The 12,555-nt window shown below is 35.6% G+C and overlaps 1 protein-coding gene across 7 annotated transcripts in view; it reads left to right on the forward strand.

Annotated features, from left to right (window-relative positions):
• LOC106878324 (calcium-activated potassium channel slowpoke) overlaps window positions 1-12,555 on the forward strand; it is a 333,443-nt gene that overhangs the window by 134,707 nt on the left and 186,181 nt on the right. For all 7 annotated transcript variants that reach the window (XM_052978540.1, XM_052978541.1, XM_052978542.1 and 4 more), the window contains exon 6: window positions 3,313-3,483. In XM_052978540.1, coding sequence (XP_052834500.1) covers window positions 3,313-3,483 — 171 coding nt within the window. The remainder of the gene's footprint in view (window positions 1-3,312; window positions 3,484-12,555) is intronic.

The following is a 12,555-nucleotide window of genomic DNA, read 5'->3' on the forward strand; positions in this document are numbered from 1 at the left end:
TATATATATATATATATATATGTATGTATGTATGTGTGTATATGTTTGTGTGTCTGTGTTTGTCCCCCCAACATCGCTTGACAACCGATGCTGGTGTGTTTAAGTCCCCATAACTTAGCGGTTTGGCAAAAGAGACCGATAGAATAAGTACTAGGCTTTCAAAGAATAAGTCCTGGAGTCGATTTGCTCGACTAAAGATGGTGCTCTAGCATGGCCACAGTCAAATGACTGAAACAAGTAAAAGAGTATATATGTGTGTGTGTTGTACAAGCAATGTACAAAAACCAAAAGCACATGACCAAACAGGAGGAACAAGTTTTAAAAAGGAAGGGAAAGAATCATATTTCAGGCACTAGCCTTCATCACAAGAAAAGTAAAGGAAAAGTGTGAAAGAGGAAAAGTGGTTGAGAAGAGAAAAATAATTGGTAAGATGTGAAAGGAGGGCATCAAGGCAAACAGAAATGAATTCAGTAGGGTTGTTATAAGCAGAGATGATCGGACAACTGGAGTTTTGCAGCTTATGGATCTTGGGGAAGAAGTATGTAGTGGAGGTACAGAGATGTGAATGACAAGATTGACAGAAGTTGGAGAGGAGGGAGAGGAAGATTTGACAGATGGTAAAGGAAACACTGTGTAGGTAGAGGGGTGTGTGATCTGAAGGCAAAAGTCTTTAGAAGAGGGTGTTCTGGAGCTGTCACATAGCTTCAGTTGACCTGCCTTGCCCCAATAGTGCTGCCCTTGTCTTCCAGTTTGAAGACAATAACATTGTGGCATTGAAGAGAGTGGAGAATGACAAGTTTTGCCCAGGAATTATTAGTGCATTATAAATACCTTCAGGAGTCAAAGTCATCTACTGTATGATAACAGGCATCAGTAAATAGGTCCAGGGTGCTGAACTGGCCAACATTCCAGGTTCAAAACAATCAGAAGCATTCTGTGTGTTACTAAAAAGGTGTATAGTTTGATGCAATGCAGAAACCATTTGACCTCAGCATAGTCTGGAGTTCATCTCTGGTAGGTGTTTCACTGATGATATATATTATTTTAATATATTTATGCTTCAAACTGTTTGTTGAATCAGTTTGTCTACATAACACACACACACACACACACACACATGCACAAACAAACACAGATAATATTTGTATATGATGCCTATGTGCAAACAGCCACATTGCATGGCAGCAAAACATGGGTTGTGACTGTAGAAGACATATGAAAGCTTGAAAGAAATGAGGCTAGAATGTTCTGCTAGATGTGTAATGTCAGTGTACATGTACAACAGAGTGTAAGTTTTCTTAAGAGAAAAATTAGGTATAAGAGGTATCAGATGTAGTGTGCAGGAGAGAAGACTGCACTGGTTTGGTGCTTATGGATGAGGACAGCTGTATGTGATGCTTATGGACAAAGACAGTTGCATAAAGAAGTGCCAATCTCTAATTGTGAAAGGAACCTGTGGAAGAGGTAGACCCATGAAGAATGGGATGAGGTGGTGAAATGTGATCTTAGGATGCTGAATCTCACAGAGGTGATGACAAGTGTCTGGGACTTTTGGTGAATTGCTGTGTTTCAGAAGATGCATCAAATTAAGTGAAATCCTGGTCATGGCCTAGTGCCAGTGATGTGTGAATGGCACCTGTGCTAATGACAAGTAAAAGGCACCTGTGCCAGTGACACATAAAAGGCACTCACTACACTCTTTGAAGCGATTGGCATTAAGACAGACATCCAGCTGTAAAAGCTAAGTCAAAACAGAGTGAAGCCAGGCACATCTGTCTGACTTACCATCTCCAATCAAACTATCTTACCAATGCCAACATGGAAAATGGATGTTAAATGACGATGATGATATAGTGTGAATTAAATCAGACAGCATACAACCAGTGTTTAGAATTCCATGTGCATTTTTATACATTGAAAGAGAAATGTGTGAAGAATATTCATATTATCATTAAAGTTTTGTTCTACTGATCTTCATAATTACAAAGATTGTATATACAGATATGTATGTATATATATATAAGTGAACTAGAAAAAATATGGAGATTATTTTAAGAAAGCCTTGTAGAAATTAATGAGATTTTGAAAGATTGACAGAAGGCTGTGTTAGTATTTTCTAATTAACTAGAAGGCTAGATTAGTAATCAGACTATTGTTGCAACAGGCTGTTTGTTTTGTCGTTGTCGTCGTCATCATCATCATGGTCATCATTATCATCATCAACAAATTCATCATTATTGTTAACATTTTCACAATTATCATCAATAGCATTATCATCAGTGCTATGATGATCATTGCAAAAGGAAATAGTGAAGTTGTTACAGTAGGAGAGGCTGTGGTGGTCCTTGTGGAGGTCCTTGTCAAACAGTACAACCCCACCAGTAGACACAATATCTTCAGTCAACAACCTCACGATATTGTATACTGTGCGACGTCTATAATGATAATAATAATTTATTACATTGGCACAAGGCTTGGATAGGGAATAGTTGATATATCAACCCCAGTACTTGACTGGTATTTTAATTTATTAACCCCAGAAAGGTGAAAGGCAAAATTGGTCTTGGCAGGATTTGAAATTGGAGTGTAAAAGTTACAAAAAGTGTCAAAAGGCATTTTGTCCAACATTCTAATTCTCTCATTAATAATAGTAACAATCATCATAATCGTCATCATCATCACCACCACTATTAATATTTTACTGGATATTTTAAAAGCATGATGATAGTGAGAGTATTGAAACATAGAGTCAGGTACTGCTACCACCACCATCATCATAATTATCCCCCAGGCCATGATAACATTAACCTCTACCTCCTGTTTATGACCATCATCATTATCATCAACGTCAACATTGTTATCATCATCATTTACAACAACAATGAGAGAACATCTACAAGCCAATGAAGAAACCTTTGCATGTTTGCTGAATCTACAAGAAGTAGCAGCCAAAATCTCCCTCAAATCACACCCTGTTATCTTAAAAGGAAAAAAAAAATGGATAATGTAGTCCAACATTACACTGTCTGAAAAAACAAAGGCAAGATTATCATAGCTAGAATGCCCTTAATTGTAGATCTGCTCACAATTAAGGCTGACCTGTAACTAAACAATAAAATCATCCCTGTCACCATTATCGTCCCGACCATCATTGTCATAACCATCTTAATCACTATCAGCTTTATTTTCATCTCCTTAAAGTTTTTCTCGTTTTTTCGCAACCAAACAGATAATACATTTGTAATATAATTGAATTTTTCTTGACTTGTCTTCTCCCTTCATCTTATATCTATCTTTTACTTTGTCTTGTAGATTGAAAATTCCGGTGATCCTTTCTTGGACTTCAAAAACCCAAACAGTATGACGTATTGGGAGTGTTTATACTTTTTACTGGTTACAATGTCAACTGTGGGCTTTGGAGATATCTATGCCAAAACAGTTCTCGGCAGAATATTTATTGTACTATTTATCCTATGCTCTTTGGTAAGTAAATCTTATTTGCTGTTATTCTTTCAATAGCATTTAATCTAAGCCGTTATTATGGCCAGGCATTAAGCTAAAAGATTCTGCATGGTTATTTGATCTGCTAGAAATAGCAGCCAACTCTCCTTCAGATCATACAATGGGTGCAGACATGGCTGTATGGTTGTGCTGACATAGCTATATGATTAAGGAGTTCATTTTGCAACCCATGTGGTTGTGGGTTCAATCCCACTTTGTTGCTCTTGGAGTAAATGTCTTCTACCATAGTTTCACAATAAATACCTTCTGAATTTTGTGTAGCTGGAATCTATGTTGAAGCCGGTTATAGGCATAATGTAACCCAAGATATATTATGCAGAATGGTTACTGCAGGATCAAGGCTGACCTGGGGTCAAAACACAACAACATTATGCCAATATGGGAATCTCTACGAAGTCATTCAACGGATAGAAATTGAAACCAAATCTCCCTCAAATTACGTTCTGTTGTCTTAAGATTATAAAGTAAACATTGGTTAATATAGTCCTAAAATCACTGGAACAGAGTTGAATTGAACAATTGGGGCTAAGCAACAACAACAACATAGTTTTAGTGAGTATGATAAAGGTGTAATGATGATGATGATGATGAAGATATAACATTTCTGAAAAAATTATATTTATTAATCAGGCTTACATTATAAATGCTTTCCAAGGAATAATTGACGAGGTGCTGGTGTGACTGTGTGGTTGGAAGTTTGCTTCTTAACCTCATGGTTCCAGGTTCAGTCTCACTGCTGCACCTTGAGCAAGTGTCTTCAACTATAGCCTTGAACCAACCAAAGCCTTGTGACTGGATTTAGTAGATGGACACTGAAAGAAGCCTATTGTGTGTGTGTGTGTGTGTGTGTGTGTGTGTGTGTGTGTGTGTGTGATATATGTGTGTGTTTTTGTGTGTGTGTCTTTGTAATTGTGATTGTCCCCACCACCACTTGATAACCAGTGCTGGTTTGTTTATGCCCCCATAACTTAGTGGTTTGGCAAAATAGACTGATATAGTAAGTAACAGGCTTAAGGAAAATAGATACTGGGTCAAATTGCTCAACTAAACTCTTCAAGGCAGTGCCCTAGGATGGCTGCAGTCTAATGACTGAAACAAGTAAAAGATAAAGGATGAAAGTTGATAGACAAAGTTTCACTCACTAAACACACTTCAAGTACTTGGTCAAGAAAGAAGAGGGAGCTTCTACATGGTTCTTGATCTTACTTGCTTTACAACAGCATTCACCTGAGGTGGGTTGAGCTGGCTCTGACCAACAAGTTCATTATGTCCTTCAAGAATGCTGACCACAGCTGATAAAGTAATGCTTCTGCTTGTAGCCCAAAAATCCAGCTTGCAAATTTGATAAATAACTCACAGGGAGAGTAAGTACTTCAGATAGCGCTGACACTGTAATTATCGTCATCATTTGCTGTTGAGGTGTTGAGTTCATGTTCGGAGTTTCAGTGAAAGTACGAGTTCACAAGTGGTCTTGGTTACAGTCTTTTACTTGTTTCAGTCATTTGACCATGGTCATGCTGGAGCACTGCCTTCAAGAGTACTTGTTCTATCGGTCTCTTTGCTGAACTGCTAAGTTATGGGGATGTAAACACACCAACACCAGTTGTTAAGCAATGATAGACAGACAAACACAGACACAAAGACACATAGATGTGTGTGTGTGTATATATATATATATATATATATATATATATATATATACACACGACAGGCTTCTTTCAGTTTCTGCCTACTTAATCCACTCATAAATCTTTGGTCAGCCTGAAGCTTCAGTAGAAGACACTTGCCCAAGGTGCCATGCAGTGGGACTGAACCCAAAACCATATGGTTGGGAAGCAAGCTTCTTACCACACAGTTATGCCTGCATGTACACACTTTGAGATAATTTGATCCATAGCAGCTCAGCTTGCTATTTATTGTCAGCCATCATAGGGAATTCGCTGACTAAGTCACCACCAATTATCAGAGCAGACGTAGCCTGGCTTCAAACAGGTTCTAGAGACATGCTTTAGCAAAAGCTTTGCTTCCAGTGGTCTTCCAGCATGCTGGATGCCAGCCCAGAATTTCTGAGGGCCCATGCTATTGCTAGATAGTCATTGAACCTACATTGGGTTTATCTGTTCTTGATTTACTAGAAACTGCAGCCAAATCTCCCTCAGATGACATCCTTGCCATTTTAGAAAAGAACTCCTTCTCACTTCCTTAAAACACTTTCTGTTTCTCCAAAGTAGCTGTCTGTGTACACTTCCCCTTTACAAGATCTCACTCATTGCAGCTTTATCTCTTCCTTCTGTTATACCAGTCTCGAACCTGCAAGATTTTGTCCAGGTATTTTTATCCAATACTTCTAATCTCTCTCTCTCTCCCTCCCCATCTCAAACAACAACAAATCTCTGAAAATCCCCTAATCTGAGTCATTTGAGAGTTAAATGAATCAATCAGAAACACATCACAATTCCATTGATAGCATGATTCACCAATATCTTTACTAACTTTCTAATATCTTCTTCACCTAACTGTCTGTGCTCTCCTCCTCAGATCAACTAATAAAGAAAATTAAAATCAAGTACATTTAACTTCAAAATCCACAGTGAGATATGAGATATGAACTCATTATAAAAAGAGTATAACGTATCCACTCAGCCACTGCTTCTCACAAACTTTAATGATGAAAGAGAAAAGTCCAGAGCAATTTAAGATTTGATCCTGTTACAAATAATCAGGCTTGATTCTGTAACATTTGATCTCTAACCCCATAGTCACTGCACTTTTACTAGTCTAAACATATCTGTATTCTCTTTGCATCTGTTCTTTTATAGCTAGCTGAATTGGACTGACCTCAACATTTTCCTTTTACTATTAAAAAAAAAACCCTGCCTATGAGTTTTTTCTCAGGCACTTCAGAATTAACATCAGTAGACATAATAATGATGATGGCTATGAAGATAAGGAGAAGGAGGGATGTTCTAGGAATTAATACATGATAAGCATAAAAAGTATGATGGCTATTTTTTTTCAACCCACTTCAAGAATTATTATCCATATGCCTCTACCATTTCACCTGATGCTAAATAAATTATTTAACTAATGTCTATCATGGACCACCTATAAGATTTCAAGCAAGTTTTCCATTCCTTTATTCTGCCAGTGTATGCCAATTAATTGAAATTTCTGGCAATAACAATATTTTTCATATTTTTTTTACTATATACACAAATGCGCACACATTTGCACATACGTAGATATACATCCCTCTCTCTCTCTCCTTCTCTCTCTCTCTCTCTCCTTCTCTCTCTCTCTCTCCTTCTCTCTCTCTCTCTCTCCTTCTCTCTCTCCTTCTCTCTCTCCCTCTCTCCCTCCCTCTCTCTCTCCCCCTCTCTCTCTTTCCCTCTCTCTCTCTATCTATCTATCTCTTTCCCTCTGTATCTCTTGTCTTCTCTCTTTTCCTCTCTCCCTACATATATATAGTGTATGTATGTATTTATGTATGTATGTATGCATATATGCAGTATGTACATGTGTGTGTATATGTGTGAATGTAGGCTGTGGCCATACTGAATTAGTGTCATGCACACATTCTTACAAATACATAGACATGTACATCATTTTAAAGAAGCTCTTTTTTTTATTACAAACTGAATCAAACAACTTTGAGAAACACATTTTGTTGCTTATAAAATATTAAAAAAGTATTCTATTTCCTTTGTGGGGTTTTGTTTGTTTGTTTTGTTTTGTTTTTCTGTGTTGCTCATTAGCTTTATTTGAAAAGAAAATACCTTCAAACTATTTCACTGGAACAGTATTCATAAACTGGACTATTAACCTAATCTTTCGTGTTACATTCAGCATTGCATTTTCATTGGTACATTCTCTGATCATATTTTAGCTGCTCTGTTTTTACATAACACACATATCTTTGTGTCTGTATATTATATATATCTAAATGGATTACATTCAGAAACACCAACCCACTAAACTACCAAGCATGCTTCATTTTGCTCAGCCTGGGAACTGTGTAGAACCACATTGAAGGAATTGTATCTGTAATTCAAAAGTATAGCCTTGTCACATACTGTGTCCTGCCGATTCTGCCTTAGAAATACATTATGTGTACATGTGTGTGTGAAAGAGCCACAAATATGTTGATCTGATGAGCAGGTTGATTGAACAACTGAATTCTCTTTGTCAAACAATGGAGATACATCCATCCATGTGTGTATTGCTTTCTTTGAGATTTATTCCAAGTTCTTCTCCATGAAGTTCCAATCAGTTGCTATCAGAATGACAAGACTTTTAGATTTAAAACAGCTTTTGGTGTTTGTAAATGTGTGGTTGAACTAGTGTGTGCATGTATGTAGGTGTATGCACCTGCATTTATGTGTTTTGTGTCTTTGTAGATACACACAACCAAGGGTGTGTATATATTCATTTAAAGAATCTTAAATAGAGAAACTTTGGAATGTCTTACAAATTTTTATGATACCATTAATAGATTGGATTTAAAGGATGATTGTCTGTTTCTCTTGCTTTTTCTTAGAAAATACTTGTATGTGTGTATGCATGTGAGCATATGTGTGCATGTGTAAGTATCTTTTATCTTTTACTTGTTTCAGTCATTAGACTGTGGCCATGCTGAGGCATCACCTTGAAGAAATTTTTATTTTTGTTAAGCCTGCTAGTTATTCTATCAGTTCCTTTTGCTGAACTGCTAAGCTATGGGATGTAAACACACCAACACCAGTTTTCAAGCAGTGGTGGGGGACAACACAGACACAAAGACACGCACACACACATAGAAATATCTATATCTATATATTTATATATATATATATATATATATATATATATATATATATATATATATATATATATATATATATGACAGCAGACTTCTTTCAATTTCCATCTCCCAAATCTACTCACAAGGCTTTGGTCAGCCCAAAACTATTGTAGAAAACACTTGACCAAGGTGCCACTTGCCCTGTAATTGGGAAGCAAGCTTCTTACCACACAGCCACACCTGTGCTTATGCATACATATTTATCTAAGCAAACTCCACAATAATAAGTGCAGAGTACATGCTGTTTGTTTCGGTACTCCTATTTGTACTCGTTCATTTGTTCATTTTTACATCCATTTTCCTAGGCTGGCCTGAGTTAACTGAATATATCATTGGTGCATTGTTTTACAGCTACTAACTCTTGTTAGTTAAGTAAGGAATATCAAATTCCACTCATCTTCAAAAGTGTAAAGCCAGCAAATGACTAATTGACAATGGAAATGATACAAGCATCACTGTACTTATAAGACAATATCAAAAGTTCTTAAGAACCAGTCACTATAGCTAGCATTTGGTGACCTGAGGAATGCCTTTGAAAAGTACCACACTTTGTTGTTCAGTGGTCATTAAGAAAGTTATCAATAGTTGAGGGCTTCTGAAAGCCCTGCAACCCATGTACAGAGATGCTATTAGCTTCTGAGATTGAGGTTCGGCAAAGAAACCATTTCTCATGGTTTATCTGCTAACTAGAGACTTAGTCTAAACTAGTGGTTCTCTTTTTACCTATGGACCCCATTGATTCCTACTCTATTCTACTGGACTCCCATGTTTAAAAAAATCCTATTAAATTTTTATAATTAAATATTAGGAATTGTATATAAAAAAAATTGAAGTATAAGCAATTTATTGCTCATAAACTTTAACAACAAAATCTTATATAGACCCTCAAGTGTCATATGGACCTCACTTGAGAACCACTGATCTAAATGGTTGCAATTGCATGGAATTTGTTAAACACACCCAGGACCAAGAAGTTGGGGGTTTAAACTGGGCATCAGATGTATAAGTACAGCCTATCCAATACATTTTTATGCAGTTTTCTTCTATCTAATTTTATTGACAGGCTTTATACATCGAGAAAGGCGCTTCAGTAACTGAGTAATTAACACTTTAACTATAAAATTAAATTTCATGGTAATTCCAGTGAGAATGTTAAATATCTACCAAAAAAATATAATTGGTAATTGCTTATACAATTGACATATCTCAACAGGAAACAGTTTCAAACATGACATTTCTCAAGAAAAGATAGATTGGTATATAAAACTGCTTTCCACAGATACAAGTAATGAAAATTTGAGTGGATATATCTGATTTTTACAGTAAAATGTTTAAGCTATTAATCTTTCAGCTGAACAACTGTGATTTTATATCCCGTCTGTAGAATTATACTCTGCCCATCAGTTAGATATTAAGCCCTTAATACCTAACTTATCTGAAAGTAGAGAATTTAGAATGTTAGAAAACAGCTAATGATATGGTGATGGTGCAATCTCTACATGGTCATACGATCTGCAAGAAGTGGCAGCCAAATGTTTTTTAATGCCTAGTCAGGAAATGAAGGGAAGTATTCATGACCCTTTCAGAGACTCCATGACTGATGGGAGGAAGAGCATAAATTGTCCTCTCACTTGACCTAAACTGAATGCTTGCAACTAGGAAGACACTACTAAACACACCAACGAGACAAGAGATGGAGTTAAACTGGCCATGAGATCAAGTCCTAAATTCAGTAGTAGCATTGCAATAGTTCTTGGTGCCCAAGAGCAAGAACAATTTTGGAACACCCATTTTAATTAACAAACATGATGAGCCAGAGTAAATTTTGCACCTCTTCATATCTGTACCCAGGGGCATCTGCTCACCCCCAAATCCTTTTCTTACCTTCTTACATTACTGCTGGAATTTCATACACAAAAGTTTTCAGTGGTGCTGCAACAACTTTGTACATTGAGAGGACATTTATATATTATTTTACAAGGTATGGTGAGTCATAAAAGAATTTATGATTTTCCTGGAATAAAGACAAAATATGTTGACAATGTAAGAATCATCAGTGAAACCATAGAACTTTCTTGTTGAATAAACTGTCTTTGTAGAAAGTAATATCATTAATATAATCCAAGCCCTTTCTTTTGAAATATCTGGGTTATGTTTCTTGATTGCCAACACTAATATTCACATGGGTATCATCAAACTGCTATTTTGGTGATATCAGCTGTTGGCACCACTTTATTTCCTCTGCTTCACAAACACAGCACTGCTGTTTGGAAAGTTAGTATTCCTATCTTGCCAATTTTCTTTCAGCAGGTGCAGAAAAGAGGCACAATGCTTTTTATATTGCAAATACAAATAGGTCAAAAGCCTTGTAAGTTTTGGATTAGTTAAAGGTAAATGTGACTGAGATGTTATATGTGACCTTGATTAAAATATGACATTGACTAAAATATTATAAAATGATCTAGTGATTCTACTCATCAATTTACTTCATATTTCATTTTGAAAAGAAATCTATAACGGAATTTGTCAATAATACTTTCAAATTTGTTTTTTTATATTCTCCTCACCTCTTTCTCTTCCTCCCTCCTAAATTTAGCAGTGGCATAACAAGGATTCTATGTACCTGAAGCAAAGACAATTTAGGCACACCCATTTCAATTAACAGATGTAATAAGTGAGAGTAATTTTCACACTTGCACCTGGGGATATCTACAACCCCATATCTTTATTACTTCCTCTTTCTCTGTAATCCAATTTCAAAAGGGTATGTGGATGTGCATATATATATATATATGTACATATATACATATTGACACATACATACATGCATTGATATATATATATATATATATATATATATATATATATATATATATATATATATATATATATATATATATATATACACACATATATACAGACACATGTAAGCACATTCTCACACGTACAATCACACTCTTATATACAAGCACACAAACATGCTTATCATATGCTACATTCACTAAATTCTTTGAAAATAATGTTTTATGCTAACATTTAGCAGGGATTTCAATTTCCGAAATTACCCTCACATACTTTTATTGTTAACACTTTGCAAACTTTAATAATATGCAACTTTAATATATATCCTGTATTTGATATCAACTTTAATATCCTTAATTTTAAGAATCTGTGGTTCAAATTAGCATTAAAATATTTATATATTTAAAAATAACATTAAGGAATATAAACATTATCTAAATTGTTAGACCCTTTTCTCTGTAAATAAAATAATTTGATCTGAAACTGTACAATTTCTGTATTAGAATTATGATACTCTGTTTGGTGCCTTGGACAAACCCTCAACCATTGTTTGCCTATAGACCCCTTGGACCCCTATTCTACTCCTACTGGACCTCCATAGTCATTTAATGTTTTAAAAAATCCCATTATATTTTTATAATTAAATATTAAGAATTGTATGAAAAAATTGTTAAAATATTTTGTGTATTGCAAACTGATTTATTGCACATAATTAGCAACTAAATTTGTTATGGATCCCCAAGGGTCATGTGAACCCTGGTTAAGAACCACTGATCTAGGGTAAGGAAATATAAGCAGAAAAGCTATACAGTTAAGAAATTTGCTTTGCCATCATATGGTTCAAGGATTGGTCCCACTATTTGGTACCTTGGGCAAATCACTTTCCCAAAGCTTTGCATTGACCAATACCTTGTGAGTAGAATTTGGTCAGCAGAAAATATGCACAAATTCAGTATGTGTGTGTGTGTGTGTGTTTGCATAGATCAGATAGACTTTGTTAAAGCAGATTTTCTACAGCCAGATGCCCTTCTTGCTGCTAACCCTCATCTATTTAGGTAATACCTCTGTGTGTGTGTGTGTGTGTGTGTATGTGTGTGTGTGTGTTTCTTATCTTGATCTTATATGATTGTTGAATTGAGCATCAACTGTCATACAAGCAATGTCATTCATTTCCATTCTTTTGTAAAAGCATGTCTGGCCATGGAAATATATTACCTTGCTTGGAAACAGGTCAGAGTTTGCAACAGGATGGGTATCCAAGCATAAAAAAGAAACGACCTCAACAAATTCATATATACATATACATATTTAGACAGAGAGAAAGATACATACATACATACATACATACATACATACATACATACATACATACATACATACATACATACATA

This window comes from Octopus bimaculoides, chromosome 2 (assembly GCF_001194135.2).
Source record: "Octopus bimaculoides isolate UCB-OBI-ISO-001 chromosome 2, ASM119413v2, whole genome shotgun sequence".
Lineage (NCBI taxonomy): Eukaryota > Metazoa > Mollusca > Cephalopoda > Octopoda > Octopodidae > Octopus > Octopus bimaculoides.